Source organism: Schistocerca gregaria, chromosome 4 (assembly GCF_023897955.1).
Source record: "Schistocerca gregaria isolate iqSchGreg1 chromosome 4, iqSchGreg1.2, whole genome shotgun sequence".
NCBI lineage: Eukaryota > Metazoa > Arthropoda > Insecta > Orthoptera > Acrididae > Schistocerca > Schistocerca gregaria.
This window is the reverse complement of record NC_064923.1, coordinates 655381063-655404446: the sequence shown is the minus strand read 5'-3', so window position 1 is coordinate 655404446 and position 23384 is coordinate 655381063. Positions and strand designations below refer to the sequence as shown.

General features: G+C 40.9%; 1 protein-coding gene across 5 annotated transcripts in view; it reads left to right on the top strand.

The window, feature by feature from the left end:
* LOC126267402 (hrp65 protein-like) overlaps positions 1 to 20962 on the top strand; it is a 140253-nt gene extending 119291 nt beyond the window's left edge. For 2 of the 5 annotated variants that reach the window (XM_049972628.1, XM_049972626.1), the window contains exons 11-15: positions 4925 to 5009; positions 14759 to 15014; positions 19825 to 20177; positions 20489 to 20591; positions 20704 to 20962. In XM_049972628.1, coding sequence (XP_049828585.1) covers positions 4925 to 4981 — 57 coding nt within the window. In that variant the 3' untranslated portion in view covers positions 4982 to 5009; positions 14759 to 15014; positions 19825 to 20177; positions 20489 to 20591; positions 20704 to 20962. The remainder of the gene's footprint in view (positions 1 to 4924; positions 5010 to 14758; positions 15015 to 19824; positions 20178 to 20488; positions 20592 to 20703) is intronic. The other 3 variants (XM_049972627.1, XM_049972625.1, XM_049972630.1) reach the window with 2 other exon arrangements.
* The last annotated feature ends 2422 nt before the right edge of the window (positions 20963 to 23384 follow it).

Genomic DNA, 23384 nt, shown 5'->3' with positions numbered 1-23384 from the left:
TGTTATTATTGTTATTTGAAGAGTACGTAAATAAAGAGGAAGCAAATGAGGGGTTGATTGAGATTTTAAATTATCAGTGTTCAACTTGGGATTTTAAGGAGTCCTAGAGGATGTTTGTTTGTGGATTTTTCGTAATTACTCTTATCGAGCAATTAAATCCCTTCCAGATGAATTTTCACCCTAAGTAGTGTGTATGTTCTGAAACTTTTATGCAGATTAAGTGTGTGTGTGTGTGTGTGTGTGTGTGTGTGTGTGTGTGTGTGTGTGTGTGTGTGTGTGTGTGTGTGTGTCAAACCTTAGTTTTGTGACTTTAGCAGGTTAGTGATCTGCCAGCTGGGAAATTCAAGCAGTCCCTCACAGCTTTATTTATGTTGCTGCCTAATATCCTACCTCTCAAACTTACACTTTTTTTCCAGGAGTGCAGTATGCAGGAGAAATTAAGGTTTGGAAGGTAGGAGATTAGGTACTGATGGAAGTAAAGCTGTGAGGGCGCATCATGATTTAGGCTCATATAGCTCAGTTGGTAGAGCACTTGGCAACGAAAGGCAAAGGTCCCATGTTTGAGTCCCAGTCTCGCACAGTTTTAAACGGCTAGGAAGTTTTTAATTACTTTTTTGCAAAATTAGACCAATGCTAATCCAGTTTGATACCTCATTTGTCCGTGCCCCATACATAATTTGGCTATGAAAATTTCGACATAAATCCATTGTTTAATTAATAGGGTGTCTCAGGTATTTGACGATCAATCATTCTATGCATTGGTCAGTAGGCTTTTGCCATTTAAATTAAGTGGGGAAGAGTTTTATCCAGGCATCAGTTGGTAATGTGTGTCATTGTGGTAATAAACAGATATAGATTCAGTACACTTCAGCATTGTGTGTACAGCTTCTTAAGAGAGATCATGGACCTTCATAAGAAACCTATTGCAGTCTTACTTGATGATATGGTAATTTTTGTTGTTTTGTAAGTCTTCAGTGTGAGCTAAGTGCAAAGGTTAGGCTTTAAATGAGATTTAGGACTGTTGTCAGCAGATTACTGAAACTTTGTGAATGTAAGTTATAAAAAAAACACCTATTGATGCAAGATAGTGTAGAAGCAATTAAAATAATTTTAATGGGTGTTACTGTGCTATCTTGTGTTGCATCACAAATGGAAGAATAAATTAGTAACGGTTTATATTATCAAAGAAACTACTTCCTTATCGCTGTAAGTGTGTTTTCCACAAGTTCAAGATGCAGTATTTAGTATGTAGAAAAAATATGAAGAAAGCCATGTGGACCGTTATGTTGATAAACAATAATTCAACAACAGGGAAAGTAGTAGTGAACCTCAGTACATAACCTATGTATAGCTGAAAAGGGCTTTTTAAGTCTTAAGAACTTGGGCATGCAAATTCGAGGAAAATAAAGCCCAATTTGATAACTTAATAATGAGGAAGTTTTAATTTTTGAAAAAAGGTTATGTAGCAAAAATTCAGCAGTTTAGAAAATGAAAAGGATAGACTTGGAAGGAATGACCCTATAACTAAGGAGATAAACATTTTTTCATGAGTGAATTTCATGTCTAGCAATTCAGATGAAAAATACTGTACTCTACTTTTGAGTTGCTAAATTTTACCTCAGTGCAGGAATTGTATTCCTTTCTAACATTTTCTGTTATGGGTACTGCACATTGAAAGTTGTGTGCAGCATATTATTAGTTTTTGAGAGGATTTCTTTCCCCTAGCATCCTTTTAAGCATCAAAATTTTGGCATAATTCAGCATAAATAATCTCTCTACTTTCTATGACAATGTACATTTGTGATATGATCTCAAAAATATTTTAGTGTCTCATTGTTGCTGAACACACACCATGAGCGGCAACAAATTCCGTCAATCTAATAATGTAGAAACATTTCATTGCCTGCTGTTTCTTGGACAACCACGAAATGAGCCAGAACATTGTGACTGTGTTATTGAAAGGTGGTGATGCAGGCACATGATGCCATAATAAAAGTATGTAAGCGAAGCAGTTGACTTGTCCTGCAAATGGGAGAAATCCACTGACATTAAAAAAGGGCTGCCGTCGTGAGCATCTATTGAAAGTGGTTGAAAGACAATGAAACCATGAATAGGTGACAAGGTATTGGATGTGTGCCTCATCAGATGTCAGAGGCTTGCCTGTACTGTGAAACAAGATATGTGGTGGTCTGTGGCTGATTTGTTGACCTAAGCAGACAAAAGTGTTTGGTGCAAACCATTCAGCACACACAATTGACTGTAGGCCTAAAAAACTGTGCATTTCAATGTTGACTCAATGACACCATCATTTAAGATTGCAGTCTGCACAGGATTAGAGAGATTGGATGTGGATCAATGGAAACATGTTGCCTGGTCAGATGAACAGAGTTACTTGTGACCAAGTCAGTGGTTATGGCTGTATAGATGTTAGTCCCGGCAAACTATTGCTCAAAACATGCAATCTCCCATGAATGCAGCTCAGTGAGGGACATGAGCCTGACTTCCTTGAGGCATGTGGTATTAATTCAAAGTACCATAACTGCTGTAGACTATGTGACATACCTGACCATTTGCGTTCCTAGCTGCTCGATGTCTTCTCTGATAGCAATGGGATGTTGTGGCAGGATAAGTGCATTTGTCACAAGGACAAAACTGTGCTACAGTTGTTTGAGTAGCACAATATTGAACTTGCGTTGGTGTCGTGACCACCAGATTTGCCTGATCTGTACCCAATGAAATGCATTTGAGATGCTATTGGGCACCAGTTCCACACCCACAAACCAACAACCCATAATTTTGTGACCTGTGTGAGATATCTGATACTGCATACTTTGGAAATGTACCAAGAACTTGTTGAATTCATGCCATTCAGAATTACTGCTACACTACATTTAAAAAGATGCATTAATGCCCCTAAAGATGATATAAAAACACAGTATATGTGGAAATTGCAACAGTCTGAAATAGCATAAATGAATCCAAACTTTTAACATTTAGACCAGTGTAATAGCACTAAATTTAATTTTAATGGGAGGTAGTCTTTCAGAATCAGCAGTAACATCTCATGTCTGATAAGAAACAGTGTCTTGCCATATTCAGAAATCTGTTTAGTAAAACGTAAGTACTGGCGTGTGTGTGTGTGTGTGTGTGTGTGTGTGTGTGTGTGTGTGTGTGTGTGTGTGTGTGTGTGCGTGTGCGTGCAATATCGGTGTGTTATTGAAGTTGAAAGGACGGTGCGTGGGGAGGTTCTGCAGTTTATGTATTATGAGGACACAGCAATTCATTCAGAGCATGCTACTACACAGTAGAAATGGATGTCTTGAAACTAGTTCATACAAGAGTTGTGTACAGTTGAGAATACATACTAGAACTCGTATTGTGGCAGCAGTATGGGGATTATCATCCACTATTGTGTGTGGCTGTAATAGATCATACCGGTTCATCCACTGTGGATGGCAAAATTTGTTTAAAGTAGGCTCTCCTTCAACCTTTGTAACAAACTGCATACTTTTACTATTCTACCCTCAGCATGATAGAAACATTCACTGATAAGAAACACAAGTGTGATTATTTTTAGCATTATTTAATAGAGCAGGTGTTTCTCATGTTAATTGAGGGCATGTGAACAGAAGGCTACATCAGAAAATTTTAGTCTGAGGCATAGCCTCGTTCAGATTTTTCCTCAAGCTATATTTCTGCAGATTAATTTCTGCTCACATAAGCTTGGGAATTTGAGTCATCTTCGAAGAAAGACAGGTACTGCATCCTGGGCCTAAAAATTTACCAGAGCTGAGGTATGGTTATTCATTATCACTCCTCCTACCAATTTGCATTCAGGACGTCTGTTCACTCGTGTACAGCCATCCTGATTTAGGTTTTCTGTGATTTTCCTAAATCATTTAAGGCAAATGTTAGAATGATTCCTTTAAAAAGGCACAGCCTACTTCCTTCCCCATCTTTCCCTAATCCCGTGGCACTGATGATCTCGCTGTTTGGTCGTCCTCCCCCAAATCAACCAACCAACCTGCTCCTACCGCTGTTGCAGCACTTGTAGTCCTTACACAGTATTGATGATGTACAGTTCTGCCATTCTAATCATTTATGCACCATATTACATATAAAAGTTTGTTTCTGACGAATCTGCCCTTCATCGTGTTGCAATTTTCACAGGTGATACTGTAAGATCCAACAAATGTGTCTAAAGTTGATACAGGTACAAAATCAGTTCACCATCCTCAATATTATTTTTAATCAGCCAATTTCATAGATCTGATTTTCAGTGATTAGTAGTCGTGTACAGACAAGTTTAGCAAAAACATGTTGCACATTTGTCTGTATGGCCGACATAAACAGCAAAGCCACAAAAACAGAATAAGTTGTTACTTGTGGATCAGCCTCAGTATTATGGCATGAACTTGTCCAGTAATTAAATGTGTAATTGTCAAGAATGTGGTCAAATTATGTATCGCTGTAAAAATTGGCCTTGTATTATATGTTAATGGACATCAGTTTCTAATCATATGCCATTTTGTCAAAATGTTCACCAACAAATAAAATGTTGGCCTCGGGTGGTTTTGTCTGCCCTCAGATGGTTTTGACTGTCTGTAGTTAATCATTGCAATAATATTGGTAGCCTGTAATGCAGGGTATTGCACTTCAGTTTAGATCCAGCATAAATATAACACTGCTTATTTTAGTCACAGATGGATTGCAAAATAAGTAATTTTCCACATATGTCATGTCTTTGCATATTTGTGACGGATTCAATTGGTGCCTATGGTTATAGATATGAGAACGGAGCCAAACTATAAACTGTTGGTGTGTATATTCCTCGGGATTGAACTTTTTTTTTCCCATGCTGGGAAATCACTTCCATTCTCTCGTTGATTAAGCAGAATTAAACAATAATTGTTCTGTTTCACAGGTGAGCTATGAAGATCATTGGCAGATATACTATGCTGACTGTGAACACTACTATTGATCAGTGCAATGATACACAGTGAGATAAAGTGAGTAACTGTTTCTTTCTGTATGCTGTGGCTGCTTTCTGCAATTTGTTGAAAAACATGTGGAATATTTAACTGTTAATACTGTGTACCTTGTACTCTTCCCTCCCCCTCTGTGCCACCTGCCCCCCCCCCCTCCCCCCCCTCTCTCTCTCTCTCCCCCCCCCCCCCCCCCTCCCTCTCTCCCTCCCTCCAAGGTGTTCATGTCTGCTTGACACTAATTTGTAGAGGTGAATAGTATACATGCCTTAATATAAATTATATTATGTGCTAGAAAACAAATTTGTTTCCCCAGAGTACTGTAAACATAGTTCTGTATCATGAGGTTTTGTCCTGTTATTTCACTGTGGTAGGCTGAACTGCTTCATATATCCACAACTGTCCTGTAATCATACACAATGTGATGTGTTTCCCTTATTCACCACTGTAGTTGTTTACTGTATTGTCACTGTTTTTCCAATAAATGCCACTGGAGACAGTGTAATAATATATTACGGTAATACTTGTTTAAAAATAACTCTATTGGTAAATTGTTAATTCAAAGGTAATTTTACTAGTGTTGTGTATACAATTAAGGATACAAAGTTGGCCTCCTTAAATAACAGCCAGAGTTATTCTTTTGTTTCGACAGTACTGATGCAAATCAAACACTAAATGTAAATATTGATCTGTGTGTTTCGTACACAGAGGACATGTTACTTACTTGCAAATTGTTCTTTCAGTATTTTAGACTTGTCAAAGTGATAACACAAATGCTCCTGGAAATACTACATGTTGTCATTATATTAGAGAAGGAAAGTTGCTACTCACCATATAGCGAAGTTGCTGAGTCGCAGTAGGCACAACAAAAATATTCGCACAATTATATCTTTTTGTGTGCCTATCGCAACTTGGCATCTCTGCTATTGGTGAGTAGCAACTTTCCTTCTCTAATATTGTTACATTACATCCTGGATTTTCCATTGTTCGATTTTTACATCGTTCGATTTTTACGTCCCGTCATTATTGAGATACATTTAATAAATATTCACCAGTGATTGTCCACCCCACCCCACCCTCTGGTTTTTGTAATATACATTTTTTGGTGCAACAAATGAAGTTCTATGATGGTCTCCACTGTACTACGTGAAACATAATCATTTTGTGTCACAGTATGCATCTAATATCCCACACTTACGGAACATTAAATCGGCTGTAAATTAATGCCATGTCTGGAACAGTTTTGGTAAATTTCATGACAGCCTCTAAATTCAGTGGTGGCTACCGCTGTCAGCTCGCCACTGGGAAACCGGCTCTGGTATATGCAAGAAATAACAACAAACATTCTTCACAGTAGTGTGCAATGTTGATGGTTTTCAAACACTGATTTTCCAATCTTTGCAGCAGTAGCAGCAGTAGAAATGTGTAGTTTTCCTAAGATTCTTTTCCTGATAGATGTGGCAGTTTACACCTTGATTATAAGAGGAAGAAAGACTGATACAAAAATATTTTTCTTAGTTGAGATTGGAACAGAATATTACAGGTAGTTCCACACCAGCAGAAATGCTGGACCATTGTATTACTATGTTGCTGCAATAATGAGAACTGTCATTACTCCGGTGATAAAGATACAAAGCTCACAACTTAAAAAAGAAAACTTTACACATTGCTCCAGGAGGCATTGTCAGTATTAAAGGATATGACAACAACGATCATTCAAAGCAAAAAAGTCTAGTAATAATGGGTTCTAAAATGTGTACCTTAAGAACTATGAGAACTACTTTGGTAGAAATGTATCATTTTAGAGCTTGTATTAATAGATTATTTTGGTTCCAATGTTTGTTACTGGCAGATATCCTCTAATATTGACCATTCCTCCTGGGACACCATGTGTATGGAGTGACCTTCTCAAGTTGAATAATTAAATTTGCAATTCATGTTACATCTTGACTGTGAATTAGTTGGAACATACCACAGGTTTCACACAAGAATGTGAAGTGAAGTCAGGTGAATAATTCCAATTATTGGGAAATTGGTGTGCAATAAGTTGCCATATATTTCCCACTGTATTACTAAGTCTCAACTATACAAATTGTGGGAACAGTAAATTACCATAGTGGACCTATCTTCAGCAAATTTGAAGATCTTGTGAACCTGCACTCTACTAAGGATGGATGTGACATGCTGAAGGAACACCAAAATAACCATCAGAGTTTATTCCTGTTTTGTAGCTAGCGGACATGGCTGAAGCACAGCTAAGAATAAGAAAAGGGTTTTAAAACATATTGTTTGAATTGATTGTGCTCCATACAGTATTAATTCTATTTACAGTAGATATTTTTCTTGGAAATGCAGACAACAGTAAAGTACTCTGCCAAGCTGTCTGTAGAAGCAGATACTGAGTACTGGGTACGTTCCGAAAGTAATGCAATTGAATTTCCCGCGCCGCTCCTAGTAGTCGGAGTGGGAGCGGGCCACATGGAGTAGGTGGGGGGGACGCTAATCTTTGCCGCGAAACCGGTTTCAGTGCTCTCCGAGCTGTGGAAGCGGCAGGACGTCTGTTATTGTAAACCTCTGCGCGCCGACCGTGTCACGGAAAAAATGGAATCTACGATCGAGCAACGTTACGCGATTAAGTTTTGTGCTAAACTGAACAAATCTTTTGAGGAGACTAATAAAATGATTCGTGAGGCTTATGGGGACTCTGCTCTGTCCTACTCACAAGTTTCGAGGTGGTTAAAGACCTTTAAGGAAGGCCGGGAAGAGGTTCACGACGAACAACGCTCTGGGCGGCCGTCAACCAGCAAAACCGACAACAATGTGGCTCGTGTGCCACAACTGTTGGACTCTGACCGTCGATTGAGTATCAGGATAGTTGCCAATGAACTGAACTTGTCGTCTACTGTTGTTTTTCGCATTGTTACTGAAGATTTAGCGATGAGGAAAGTGTGCGCCAAGCTTGTGCCCAAGGTGTTGTCAGACGACGAAAAGACCATCCGAGCGGAAATTACAAGTGAACTTTTGCAACGTGTTGAAATTGAACCTGATTATTTGGACAACGTCATCACTGGTGATGAAACCTGGGTTTTTGAATACGACCCAGAAACAAAACGCCAAAGCTCTGAGTGGCACGCTGATCAGTCCCCCAAGCCCAAAAAGGCAAGAATGAGCAAATCAAAAGTGAAAACAATGCTCATTGTCTTTTTCGACAGCAAAGGAGTGGTCCATAAGGAGTTTGTTCCTCAAGGACAGACAGTTAACGCTGCCTACTACGTGGATGTGCTGGAAAGACTCCGCAAAAGGGTCGTCAGGACGAGAAAGGACATCTCCGCTACCTGACAACTCCATCACGACAACGCACCTTGCCACAACGCGCTAAGAGTCCGCGAGTTCCTGGCCAAACACCAGGTGCCAACGCTGCCCCACCCCCCCTATAGTCCTGACCTCGCCCCAGCTGACTTCTTTTTGTTTCCTAGGATTAAGTCAGCCCTGAAAGGAACCCGTTTTTCGTCCATAGACGAGATCCAATCCGCCGTGACGAAGACCTTGCGAGAGGTCCCAGAAGACGCCTTCCAGGGCGCGTACCGGTCATGGCAGAGTCGCTGGAAAAAAAATGTGTAGAGGCCCAAGGACAGTACTTTGAAGAATTTTAAGTGTTTGTGCAAATCTGTTCAATAAATTACTTTAAAAAAAATAATTGCATTACTTTCGGAACGCACCCTGTATAGATCAATTTATATTTCCTTCAGCAAAAGTGGTCAGACTATTATGCAGGGTGAAAGGTGGACTTTATGACTCCAAATATATCAGTAAGTCACCTCATAGTGGCAGTGTTTGTATGTAGTGTTGGGTTGGATCATTTTCTGCGGATTATGAATGTTTCACAGATTAACTGGTAAGCTCAACACAGCTCAGTGAACTTGCGTATAGGGAATGTGATGATTCCATTAGTGTAACAATGACATTCTGAGGGATTAATAAGTTTTGAGCAGGATCAGAATCTAGCACATTTCAGCAATGGTGTGAGAATACTAAATGTAGGACTTAAGGGCAATCCATTTCTAATGTCACTCAACATTTTTTATTTTCTTGATTTTTTATAATGACTTCCCTATAGACACACATTCACAAAACACTGTTTTAAAATTTTTTAGAAGTCAGTTTTTTGCTGGCAGCCATTTTTACAGTGGCAGTTGGGTTTTTAAGGCCTTCAATTTTCATGAAGGAAGAGAGACTTACTAATAATATGTTATCTCTGTGTTGTGTACTTACATAACTACCTGCAGTAAAAGTTGCAGTCCTGAGAATGCACTCCTGTTTTTTTTCTGGAGCTTTTAAAAAATGGCCAAAACCCTTCTGATGTCAATTTTCACAGGTCAGTATCTAAAAAGGGACTGAATGAAAACAGGTCAATTTTTTTCAGAATGTTCTTGATTCTCATGGGCATATCTCACAAAAAAATTATGACTGAGACTCAACTACATTGAGAGTAACAGAGCAGCAAATTTCAGTAAAAACGCTATCCCATTATTACAGTTGACATTGGTCAAATGATGTTTGTCATTACATACAATAAATGATCAAATATTTTTACTTTTAAATAACAATTGGTAAGAGTTCTAATTCTTAAAATTAACAGTACATTTGTTGTACTACACTTGCATACAGTATACACACAATAATGTTTCTCCATGTATACAGATTTAAAACTTCAGTTGTAACTACTTGCCAGCTGCAATTTTCATTAGGGAGTTAAACAAACATGATATTTCATTGCATAGTTCATCAGTTATGTTGTGTGGTCTACCAGACACAGTTGTGAGTTCCAGTGGAGTCAGCTTTTGTGCTATTTTGTTTGCAGGCACCAAAGCAGTATCATTTTTGGAAAGTTGAAAGGCGAGAAGGGTGACAGAAATGCAATAAAACACCATTATCTTCACTTTTTTCTTAAATTTTTCCAAGCTACCACTTCTCATCATACAAACAACAAAATCGTTATTTGTAAAATATGATACATTTGTGAAAAGTATTGAAGTTTGATCATCATCAAAGTTGGAGCCTTTGGAAGTAACATCTTATTTGATTGTCACTTACGGGAACATATCTGTGATAGCTTCTTGTTCCTTTCAATGGTAAACAACAATCAAATCTCTGTCAGCTTTGTTTTGATTTCTTCAATTGCAGTTGAAGAAACAAATATATATCTAATTCCAGTAATATTCTGTTGACAGTATTTGAACAAATCTTGTGGAGTCAGGATCTGTTCTGTGTAAGGTCTTTGAAGGGAAGTTCATGTAACTTTTCTTTTTGTTGTTCCGCCTATCCCGTCGCAAGAATTCTTTCCGTGTGATGAGGCAAAGAAATTCCACTCTGCTGGTAAACCAAAATCAATTTTGTGTTGGCAGATATTAATGAAGTTTTCTTACTTTTGTACTGGCTGCTTGCGCCATCACTAAAGTAGATTATCTTTTCAACATTACGTATGATATTCTTCATTTCTCTAATGAGGTGATGTTGAAATGCATACAAAGTTGTGGTATTATGTTGCAGGTGGTCACTAATTACACAAATAGATTTGCAACACGTGTCTTCTTTTTTAAAGTAGATGACAAACAGATGCAGTGTCGCTTGTGCATTAGTCTAGTGAAAACTTTGAATTTCATCCTGTACTGTAAATGTTTAGTTTTCTGCAAAATCACTAAACAGTGGGTTTCTTGCAGGTTTTCTTTAGTTTCCTTAAAATATTGAGCTTGAGGTTTTGAGATAAAGTGATGGGATTTTAAAAGCGCCAGTTTATCGACAAGAGACTGTACAAATTCTTCACTGGGCATTACCTACCTGTGTAATAAGCTCAACTCTCTGTTTGTACCCATTGTTTGAAAACTACTTAATCAAGCAAAATGTCAAGTTCATTTTTTAAGATATCAAGTAGGGTATCTGGTCCAGGACATCCTGCACATATGTCAAGCATACATTTTTCATTATCAATATCACGTACTATGAAAGCTACAAGGTCTTTATAAGTTGCATTAAGCTTTGCTCCTTCCATCATAAGCTTTGTGTTTTGATTATGCTTGCAAACGCATAGAGTATGAGTTCCTGATGAACCCGGAAGAACCGCTTTGGTTGTAGAACACAAAACAGAGCGGCCAATTTTGTTATCTGGGTATTTCTGTTTATAGAGGCTGTAGAGCTCATTCAGCAAGAGAATAATTAACCTTTTCTGCTTCTGCACCTTGACATTGTCAATCACAGTTGAAACAAATTCCTTTTTACCAGGACACATGCGACTATTGTCATCATCCTCGTAAAATTCTTTAACACTATTAATAAAAACTTAACTGATTTTTTTGGCACCTTGTCTTTTCGAAAGATGTGGTAAGATACCTTGATCCATGACTAGCTGCCTAGTTAACTTCACCATGGATTCAGATGCACCAAATTCCTCGATTATTTTTTTCTTTGACCATGATCTTGGCAAGAGGCTAATTATTTTAATTTTGTCATCTTTACTGGAAACGTTGAATTTTTCTTTCATTTTGGTAATAGGTGTATCATACTCACTTTGTACATTTTCTGTACTATTTCCATTCTGAGCATCTAAGTCATTTTGGAAAGATTCTTCCAATTTTCACTTGACAGAACTTGTAATTTTATCAGTTTTTCTTTGTAAAGCTGATAGTTGCTGGTCTTTGTTGAACTTTATTATACGTAAAGGAGATAATTCCAAAGTTTCACAGATTGATTCTACTTGATGCACAGGATCATCGTCAACCAATTCAAAAGGCCCAGGAAGAAATTTAGGTTCATTCTCAACACTAATTGCCACTTTTTCAGCTGGTTTATTTACAAATATTCTTGATGCGCAAGTTGGGCTTGGAGCTTGTCCAGGAATTAGGGGTGTTCAACTAGTATTTTATGCAAGCCAGTTTTTAACTGGCTTTTTGTGAGTACGAGATGGCTCAGTACTTTTTACCAAAACTGTGGTTGTATTTTTCTAAATATTTATCTTTGTGGTAATAACAAATATTAGAAATTTCTTTTGAAATTCTTAATTTTAACAAACATTGTTCTTCAGCTGGCAAGTCACTCACTCTTATTAATTCTTGATGCACTTTCTTCTTGTAGTGTTGTTTATGGCACTGTTCACTTATTAGTTCACCCACAAAACAACTCATTTCAATGCTGGAAAAATCTACTATTTTTGAAAACAGTTGAAGGTGGGAGACTTCAGATCTAAACTTACAAAACTCTTATTCCCTTGTTTATTCTGTTGGGTCCTGCAAAGAAAGTAATATGAAAAGTAACTCCACTGGAATTCACAGTGTGTCTGGTAGAACACCCAACATAACTGACAAACTATGCAATGAAATATCGTGTTTAACTCCCTAATGAAAATTGCAGCTGGCAAGTACCTACAACTCAAGTTTTAAATCTGTATACATGGAGAAACATTGTGTGTATACTGTACGCAAGTGTAGTACAACAAATGTACTGTTAATTTTAAGAATTAGAACTCTTACCAATTGTTATCTCTGCCCATTGTTATTTAAAAGTAAAAATATTTGATAATTTATTGTATGTAATGATTTAAACATCATTTGAGCAATGTCAACTGTAATAGTGGGGTAGTGTTTTTACTGAAATTTGCTGCTCTATTACTCTCAATGTAGTTGAGTCTGTCATTTTTTTGTGAGATATGCCCATGAGAATCAAGAACATTCTGAAAAATTTTGACTTGTTTTCATTCAGTCCCTTTTTAGATATTGACCTGGGAAAATTGGTGTCAGAAGGGTTATGGCCATTTTTGAAAAGCTCTAGAAAAAAAAACAGGAGTGCATTCTCAGGACTGCAACTTTTACTGCAGGTAGTTATGTAAGTACACAACACAGAGATAACATATTATTAGTGTGTGTCTCTTCCTTCAAGAAAATTGAAGGCCTTAAAAAGTGAAGATTGATAAATTTTTCAAAGTCTTTACAGAAAGTGTTTGAGTGACTCTCCTGCATGATAGAGAAATAAAAACAAAATATGCCTGAAGTTCATTTCATGCTGAGCACATTGGTTTTTGAATTATTCTGATATCTTTTAACATAACATGGCAATTAAACTTTCCGCAAATGTCGATTTCCACTAAAATTTGCCCAACCGCCATTGTAAAAATGGCTGCCAGAAAAAACTATCACTTACAAAAAATTTTAAAACAGTGTTTTGTGAATGGCTGTCTATAGGGAAGTCATGATCAAGAAAATCAAAAATGTTAAGCAACATCGCCTGGGTGATTTGAAATGGATTGCCCCTTAGTAATCATGCCTGTGGCACAGCATTGCCATGCCTCTTGCAGTACTCAGTGCTGAGGATTTCCAGTGCACTGACAATTTCTCAGCCTTGTTCTCATTATGGGTTTTGGATTGGTACTGAGGGTTGGGATAATTTATTTAGAATATTTCCACATGTTTACAACAGTCAGCAACAACACAGCTGTCTCACACCATACTGCAAGGAAGCAGATTGTACCAAAATTACGGGATAAACATTTAAATGTAATCTTTTGGATTTTCAGCAAACTACTGTATAAAGTGTTGTGAAATGTCACCATAAGTATACATTGAATTGGCAACAAAGTAATTTAGGTAATTATGTGTGTTTGATTTAAAACTGTGTTAGTTCAGCAGCCGTGCAACAATCACAAATTGACCTCTTTATTTCATCATGTTACAATGATGATCTAGTGTGTGTCTCAAAACAGCTGCTGCTGCCAATCTCAGAAAAGGCTCGGTATACTACAACTGCTGTGGCAGTCCATTGTAGCCAAAAGGTTAATAGGAACTGAACTGCTGTGTATAGTGTGTCCCACATTACTTTGCTATCTCTTCTGTTCCTGAAATAAAACACACATGAAAAATGTAATTGGCCAGGGATTCGTCTATGTCAGACTCAAACAACGGACAGAAATGAAAAATCCCAACAAGTAAACAAACATCACATCAAAACAGGTATATTTTTGTAAAATGGCACAGGTTTTTCCCCCTACTGAAATGAAAGCTAAAGGAATGTGATGACAAACTTTTTTTCACTGCACTAAATCTTATACTTCCTAAACGGTGCCACAGCTCCTGCTGTAATGTGATCTGCTTTCACTGTCCTGAAGCCTGTTGTAGGCATTCTTAGTTCATTGCTGTCGTCATTGTTTAAAAATCAACATTTTTCAGAAGGTATTAAGTTTAGGGCACTGAAAAAAGCCTGCTCTCACGAACCGTACCTCTAGTTTCCTTTTCAGTAGAAAAAAACATAATATGCTATTTTAAAACAAAGTAAGTTATGTTTGTTTACATCGGTGGATTGTGCATTCCTGCCTATTCTGTGAGGCCCTGACAGGTGCGTACCTGGCTAATCACATTTTTCACATTTTGTTCTGTTTCAGAAATATCAGGTGGCCCCGCTCCTAAAAATGTTTATTTGTATGTGTACTCTTATGCGATATGTGCAGGTGCAGTGTGTGCATGTGAATTTGTCAAGTGTCAAGAAAATATAACTAGTGGCACACTCAAATACTGAAGTAATCTGTATTCTTATCAACATGACTGTGTACTCTGTTGATTGACTCCCCCAACAAGATCAGATTTATCTTTCTCCCTTTCCTCTTCTCTCCCCTCCCCTCCTCATTTATGTATTCGGGATGTTGCTGTAGCTAACATTACACAGTTACATTTAGATGAAAGTATATAAAAGATTAATACATAAACTGATGTTATTCCTTTCATTTCTTTCAGTGCAGGGACTGATTTGTGGTTGAAAATGACGGAGAAGAGCAAAATGGTAAGACATCTTTACTGTGTGAAAAGGAAATTTCTGTTCAGAAATTTATTCAGTTCACAGAGAGACAGTTGGGCTGGGCCTTTGACAATTTGCATACCTCTTCAAAGTGTAGAACAGTTTCCTCTACTCAGCAAAAACCTGTGGCTCTGAAAACTGATAGTACTTTCTTTGTGATCATTTGTACTGGCTATACTGGGAGTATGCTAATAAGTAAGTATTAGACAGCTCAACAATCTTTTTGTAATTTTAATAATTTTAATTTTTTGCTGTGATACTGTATGAACTTGTTTTAAATTAACTAGAAAAGTAAATTTAGTGAACACTTTATCTAAACTGCAGAGAGTTTGTTGTTTGCTAATCTTTTAAAACGGGTGTACATCTCTAGTTGTTGACGGTAACCGGAAAACGATAGATTGTTATTCACCATACAGTGAAACGTTGAGTCTCTGTCTGTGATTCAGCATCTCCACTATATAGTGAATAACAGTCTATCCTTTTCATAATATTGTCATTATTCCATCCTGGCTTTTTCGTAATAAATATTTACTCAGTATACTGCATAATAGTAAGTAGACCATACAGAAATACGCAAAGTGCAGTCTTGGTCTTTCTGAAGGAACCTGGAAAGGGGAATAAGTAAATAGTAATTGTTAAACTTTTGTTATTTTGTCATGTGAGGTGTTGGCATTTATCTGCCGATCGGGAGATGAGACAAGCAGAACAGGGTAGCACTTCTCCCATTTAGTGCTGTCAGCCTAACCTAGGAAGTGGCAGTTGCATTTTTTTATTTCTTTGGAGTTCATAATCTATTCGATTGTAATGAAAAGATGTAACATGTAAAGTGCATCCTCCTCCCCCCCCCCCCCCCCCCCCCCCACACACACACACACACACACACACACACACACCTGAAAAGCCCAGCATTGCATAGGTGTTCATTTCGTCAGTTTTCTATTAGAAAACAAAACATGAACTGTGTTTGTAGGGAAGTATTGAAAAAATGTCTTCCCTGTATTCATGAAAAACCTTTGAAATTATGAAATAGTTGAGCAGAGAAATGTGTAGAATGTACAGATGTAAAATTGCAACATCCAAATTAAGAAATATGAGACCGGACAGTTTCTGTATGCTGTGCACAGCTGCTTCACACATCTGTAGCACAATTTTGTAAACATCCCTATGCCTACACTTTTCTGCAGCTCTATAGACGGCTGTCATTTTCCCCTTTACCTGTTTGAACTTTGTAGTTCTAAGCTGGCAAAAATGCTGCCAGTTGTCAGAGGTTTTCATAAGTTCATGTGACTCTAGTAGTGTCTTAGCGTCTTAAGAATAAATGTGTCTCAAGAATAAATGTGTTAAAACTTTATGCAGGATGTGGCTTTTTCTTTTTTCATACATATAGATATTTATATTGTCATATTTCCTGAACTATGATAAGTAGTTAGTTCTTACCCATACAATGATTGTTGCCTGACACTGAGGTATGCATGTACCAGATTTGGTTAAAATCGCTCCAGTGGAGTCTCTCCTCGAGTCTCTCCTCGAGTCTCTCCTCGAGTCTCTCCTCGAGTCTCTCCTCGAGTCTCTCCTCGAGTCTCTCCTCGAGTCTCTCCTCGAGTCTCTCCTCGAGTCTCTCCTCGAGTCTCTCCTCGAGTCTCTCCTCGAGTCTCTCCTCGAGTCTCTCCTCGAGTCTCCCCCCTCGAGTCTCCCCCCTCGAGTCTCCCCCCTCGAGTCTCCCCCCCTCGAGTCTCCCCCCTCGAGTCTCCCCCCTCGAGTCTCCCCCCTCGAGTCTCCCCCCTCGAGTCTCCCCCCTCGAGTCTCCCCCCTCGAGTCTCCCCCCTCGAGTCTCCCCCCTCGAGTCTCCCCCCTCGAGTCTCCCCCCTCGAGTCTCCCCCCTCGAGTCTCCCCCCTCGAGTCTCCCCCCTCGAGTCTCCCCCCTCGAGTCTCCCCCCTCGAGTCTCCCCCCTCGAGTCTCCCCCCTCGAGTCTCCCCCCTCGAGTCTCCCCCCTCGAGTCTCCCCCCTCGAGTCTCCCCCCTCGAGTCTCCCCCCTCGAGTCTCCCCCCTCGAGTCTCCCCCCTCGGGTCTCCCCCCTCGGGTCTCCCCCCTCGGGTCTCCCCCCTCGGGTCTCCCCCCTCGGGTCTCCCCCCTCGGGTCTCCCCCCTCGGGTCTCCCCCCTCGGGTCTCCCCCCTCGGGTCTCCCCCCTCGGGTCTCCCCCCTCGGGTCTCCCCCCTCGGGTCTCCCCCCTCGGGTCTCCCCCCTCGGGTCTCCCCCCTCGGGTCTCCCCCCTCGGGTCTCCCCCCTCGGGTCTCCCCCCTCGGGTCTCCCCCCTCGGGTCTCCCCCCTCGGGTCTCCCCCCTCGGGTCTCCCCCCTCGGGTCTCCCCCCTCGGGTCTCCCCCCTCGGGTCTCCCCCCTCGGGTCTCCCCCCTCGGGTCTCCCCCCTCGGGTCTCCCCCCTCGGGTCTCCCCCCTCGGGTCTCCCCCCTCGGGTCTCCCCCCTCGGGTCTCCCCCCTCGGGTCTCCCCCCTCGGGTCTCCCCCCTCGGGTCTCCCCCCTCGGGTCTCCCCCCTCGGGTCTCCCCCCTCGGGTCTCCCCCCTCGGGTCTCCCCCCTCGGGTCTCCCCCCTCGGGTCTCCCCCCTCGGGTCTCCCCCCTCGGGTCTCCCCCCTCGGGTCTCCCCCCTCGGGTCTCCCCCCTCGGGTCTCCCCCCTCGGGTCTCCCCCCTCGGGTCTCCCCCCTTCCCCTCGGGTCTCCCCCCTTCCCCTCGGGTCTCCCCCCTTCCCCTCGGGTCTCCCCCCTTCCCCTCGGGTCTCCCCCCTTCCCCTCGGGTCTCCCCCCTTCCCCTCGGGTCTCCCCCCTTCCCCTCGGGTCTCCCCCCTTCCCCTCGGGTCTCCCCCCTTCCCCTCGGGTCTCCCCCCTTCCCCTCGGGTCTCTCCCCTTCCCCTCGGGTCTCTCCCCTTCCCCTCGGGTCTCTCCCCTTCCCCTCGGGTCTCTCCCCTTCCCCTCGGGTCTCTCCCCTTCCCCTCGGGTCTCTCCCCTTCCCCTCGGGTCTCTCCCCTTCCCCTCGGGTCTCTCCCCTTCCCCTCGGGTCTCTCCCCTTCCCCTCGGGTCTCTCCCCTTCCCCTCGGGTCTCTCCCCTTCCCCTCGGGTCTCTCCCCTTCCCCTCGGGTCTCTCCCCTTCCCCTCGGGTCTCTCCCCTTCCCCTCGGGTCTCTCCCCTTCCCCTCGGGTCTCTCCCCTTCCCCTCGGGTCTCTCCCCTTCCCCTCGGGTCTCTCCCCTTCCCCTCGGGTCTCTCCCCTTCCCCTCGGGTCTCTCCCCTTCCCCTCGGGTCTCTCCCCTTCCCCTCGGGTCTCTCCCCTTCCCCTCGGGTCTCTCCCCTTCCCCTCGGGTCTCTCCCCTTCCCCTCGGGTCTCTCCCCTTCCCCTCGGGTCTCTCCCCTTCCCCTCGGGTCTCTCCCCTTCCCCTCGGGTCTCTCCCCTTCCCCTCGGGTCTCTCCCCTTCCCCTCGGGTCTCTCCCCTTCCCCTCGGGTCTCTCCCCTTCCCCTCGGGTCTCTCCCCTTCCCCTCGGGTCTCTCCCCTTCCCCTCGGGTCTCTCCCCTTCCCCTCGGGTCTCTCCCCTTCCCCTCGGGTCTCTCCCCTTCCCCTCGGGTCTCTCCCCTTCCCCTCGGGTCTCTCCCCTTCCCCTCGGGTCTCTCCCCTTCCCCTCGGGTCTCTCCCCTTCCCCTCGGGTCTCTCCCCTTACCCTCGGGTCTCTCCCCTTACCCTCGGGTCTCTCCCCTTACCCTCGGGTCTCTCCCCTTACCCTCGGGTCTCTCCCCTCGAGAATCCTTCCTTACTTTCCCTTTAAATAGAATTGTGGTGTCATCTGCAAATGTAATCATTTTATGACCATTTGCATTTAAGCTTATAATTATTGAAGTATAGGAGGAACAGGAGGTGTCCCATTACTGATCCTTGAGGTGCAGCATATGTAATTAGGTTATCATCTGACAAATGTCAGAAATAGTTTTTACATTCATGTTTTTGATGCACAATGCTTGCTTACGATTACTCAGGAAGGAACTGATCCAATTGTTGGATATGCCCTGAATACCATATTTTACAAGATTTGACAGCAGATCCACCATGTCAGAAGTTTTCGATAAGTCAATAAATACTCTTGTTGATTTATGTTTCTTGTCTGGCAGGTTTAGTATGTAACTGATGCACCAAACATTTGAAGCTTAAACTTAGTTGAGTATACAAAAGCAGGGGCTTGTAAGCTAATCCTTTGACTGCTGCAGATGTGGTCTCTGCACCCCGTGCTAAGCAAGGCTTTGTTATAGCTGTACTGATTTCCCTAACACTGCTACCTACAATGAGATATGGAGTTCCAGCCACTACAAAATACTCATCTTAAGAAAAGTATTTGGTGAAACAATTTGACATTTGTACATTTTACTGGGAGATGAAGCAGCTCCACAGCTGGAATAGCATGGAAAGCAGCATCAAACTATTTCTCTGGTCTGAAGGCATCATCATCATTATCAACATCATCATCATCTTACATTCTGATATCTTCGCTTGACAAAGGACTCGAATATTTTCAGAATTTGACATAGTTACTATGCTACTTTAAACAAAGTGAAACATTTCACGTAATATTAGTGTATTTGCAGAGGTGAAAATACATTTCATAAACTTTGCATGTGGTTGATTTTATCTTGGACATTTCTGTGTACGAAATGTGGATAAGAAATAAAAATTTATTTAAAATTTAGAGCAGAACAATATAGCTTTTTGTTCTCGTGTTGTTGGGTTTCATATCCAGCAGACAGCAACGTGCGGCATACCCAATTCAGTCCACTTGTTTCTGTATCTGCCAGTGTGCCCAATTCCTTCCCTGTGTGTCTGGAATCTTGGTCATAACAATCTCAATTTCGTAAAAGTTACAGATATCAAAGTGAGTTTTTGTACAGGTGAGAGCAAGCAACGTGGCACACAATTGTGTGATAAATAAGCAAAACTTTTTTTAATTCACAGAGATACAGAAGCAGTTACCTGTTGCAATGAGAGATTGGCAAAATGGCATGAGTAAAAATGTCAATAGAGCTTAAGGAAAACTTGAGGACTGCATTTAAACATGTTCTCAGCACCTGGAGAGTGACAGAGCATGGTGGGTTAACTCGTCCACATCTGTAAAAGGGTTGGAGTACCTTTCATAAAAGTTAATCAAATTTGGCACTTCATCATGCATGTAGTTGGTGCAAAATTGGGACACCTTTCTACGAGAGACTATAAAAATGGAACCAAAGAAGATATCAAGCTGAAACTTCGTACATATGCATCCAAAAATCATTGAGTCTACTCGAAAAATTTAAGTGGATTCAGAAATGGTAAAGTGGAGACTATATCTGAAACTGGCCCACTTGAAGTACAATGATTTGTTTATAATATTATTATTATTATTATTATTATTATTATTATTATTTTGTGTTGTTGTATTATTTCATGTACTGACTCGTTCCATGACTACAGAAATTTGCTCCTCAATTTGGTCCTGTGAAACCAGAATTTAAAATTAAAATGAACAGTGTTCAACAATGTGCTAATACTACTACTGCAGTGTTTGCTTTTAGTTATTTGTAATACCTGAAACTTGTATACTGTTTGGCCATCACTTCAAAGTTCTCTCAATTTTTTACAGGTAGTGCGGTGAATTTGGATAGTGCTGCCAAATACCTGTTGAGATGATACTAGCGACAGCATAGGTGGTTCCACTTGTGATACTTCTGTAACGTAATTAAAAAGTAAGTATATTGCTGTAAATTTATTTTTAATAGTGAATATACAATGTTATATGAAAATTGTGCAATCAAGGATGTGCAGCTTTTTATTTTGTTGTTGTTGTTGTTGTTATAGGGTGCCAGAAAATCTAGAGCTGCATGGAAGCATTTTGATTTGAAGTCTTGCAGCTGAAGAAAGGCAAAACTGTTCCAGCTACGATGAATTAAGTTGGAGTATCAGCGGGGAAGATGATTTCTGTAGCCTTGCTGTCCAGCCTGTTTTTATACATGAGAGAAATGTCGTAACAACCTTTCTGTTCTTTTAATCTTTCTCATTTTGCAATGAATGTGTAAACCTTTGTTGAAAAACAACAGATACAACTTCCTACTTAGTATGTGAATGTTCACATGATGTCTCATCTTGCAAGTATGGTTGGGATATTGCTTATTGGAAACTTAACCTTTTGAATCTCCAGCAACTACTGTCAATATTTCTGGGGACATTTTACAGGTAGGTGAACCACTGTAGGAAAGGGTGGAGCGATTGATTGTGTCTGAATTACTTTCGCATTTTTAAAACATTTATGAAAGAACAAATTTGCATGAAACTTTGGTGTTACCGATGAAAACACAAAAATTTATCTTTTAATTGGTTCACAATTGCTGTATCAGTATTAAACATTGAAGCAACAGTTACTTTCAGAAGTGCATATATAGTGTTTGTGTATGTGCAGATGAATGTGTGTGTGTGTGTGTGTGTGTGTGTGTGTGTGTGTGTGTGTGTGTGTGTGTGTGTGTGTGTGTGTGTGCGCGTGTGTGTGCGCGCGCGCGAGTGTACACCTGTCCTTTTTCCCCCCCTAAGGTAAGTCTTCATGCTCTCGGGATTGGAATGACTCCTTACCCTCTCCCTTAAAACCCACATGCTTTCGTCTTTCCCTCTCTCCTGATGAAGCCACCGTTGGTTGCGAAAGCTTGAACTTTGTGTGTATGTACGTGTGTCTAAGTCACATCATCTTTGTTTTTAGTTGCATTTTTCCCATGTGGAATGTTTTACACACACACACACACACACACACACACACACACAACCTTCGAAAGAAACCAAAGACCTCTCAATTAAATCAGTGTACTTCACAATTTAATAAAGCAACTAAAACTTTGTCCTATAAATTGAAACAGTGTTCACATTATACAAATAGTAATGAACTACCCCTCTCACACTGACTTACAGGCTAACATAAACGTAGCAACTAATAACATTCCCATTAGAATCCAGCATTAGTACAAGTCACTCCACAGAAATACAATACAGTATAGTACATACTCCTACACCTGAAATAGCTTGGTATTATAAATTTGCATAAACAATCTCCTTAACCTACTCTGTTATTGTTGACTCTAATCATTCTTGCCATTGCCATGGCATAATACCAGCATATTGAACCTGATCCAGTTATTTACCACTCTCATAACCGGGGTTAGGATTTTTAGGTGCACACCTTTTGTCTCAGGGTAAATTAAAGGTGTTCAGAAAGGTATTACAGTGATCATTTTGTTTCTAGTTGCAAAGAGGCATTTTTTCATGCACCTTTGTTCCATTTTTGGTACCTTTATTCCTTTTTCCCCACAACCATGCCAATAATCTCCTTCCCCCCTTCTTTCTTTAAGTTTTACTCGAATTTATGCTAAAAGATTTCTAATCAATATAAACTAACTTTCAGTTAATGTCTCCCTATCTTGCTGTGTACGTGCGAATAGTAAGCATAACTCTTTCAGTAAATGCCCCACGGGAGTTGAAAGCAGATCTGCAACAGTGAAAAGTGTGTGTGTGTGTGTGTGTGTGTGTGTGTGTTTGTGTGTGTGTGTGTGTTTGTGTGTGTGTTTGTGTGTGTGTGTGTGTGTGTGTGTGTGTGTGTGTGTGAAAAATCACTTCTCTTGATTCACCGCTATAAAGTAGCCCTCAATAATGCAATTGACAATGAGTGATTCAATCCCACGAGAATCAGTAGCTTGCTGTTCGTGACTGCAAGTGTGTTGCTGTGAAATGCGTCACATGTTCACATGGAGGTGGAGGCTGGTTATGGAGAGACAGCAAAGCCAAAATTTGAAGGAATTAAAATTTGATTTGTCTGCAGCACTTAAACGAGGAAGAATTCACTCGGTAAGTTCAACTGTCATGCCTTCAAGGGATTTCTTGAAAAATATCCAAATATGTCAATGCCCAACAAAAGTACTTTAAGAAAAACTACGTGGCGCTCTTTACCAAAAAACCATACAAAGAATTGCGGAGAAAGTGTCTGATTGCGACATGGGGAATTATTGTGGATGAAACCATGTACTCACTGGAACAACATGTTTTTAACATTTTTATTTTTTACTTTAACAGGGGAGAATATTAAGCCCATGTTGTTAAAAATGTCTGAGCTGCAGAAAGCCAGTTCCAGTACAGTAATGCAATCAATTTGGCCTACTTGTACCTAGTTAGAAAAACTACTTGTGGTTACGGACCAAGCTCCATACATGGCCATATGTTAACCAGTTGCAACCTTTATTTCTTAAGTTGAAGTGTGTGATGTGCTCAGTTCATGCCCATCTGCAGGGTTAGTGAATCCATAAGGAATGAAGAAGACATTGCAGATAAATTCATCTCTGCCCTGAACATGTCAGAACAACATGTCTGGATTTTTCTTATCATAGGCTCCTTCCATTCCTCCAAATACATTGTCTACCATATACAGTAGTTACCACCCATTGCCACATCATTGATAGTGACTGTTCTCACTTGAAATACAGCAATGTTTCTCCTGAATACTCCTC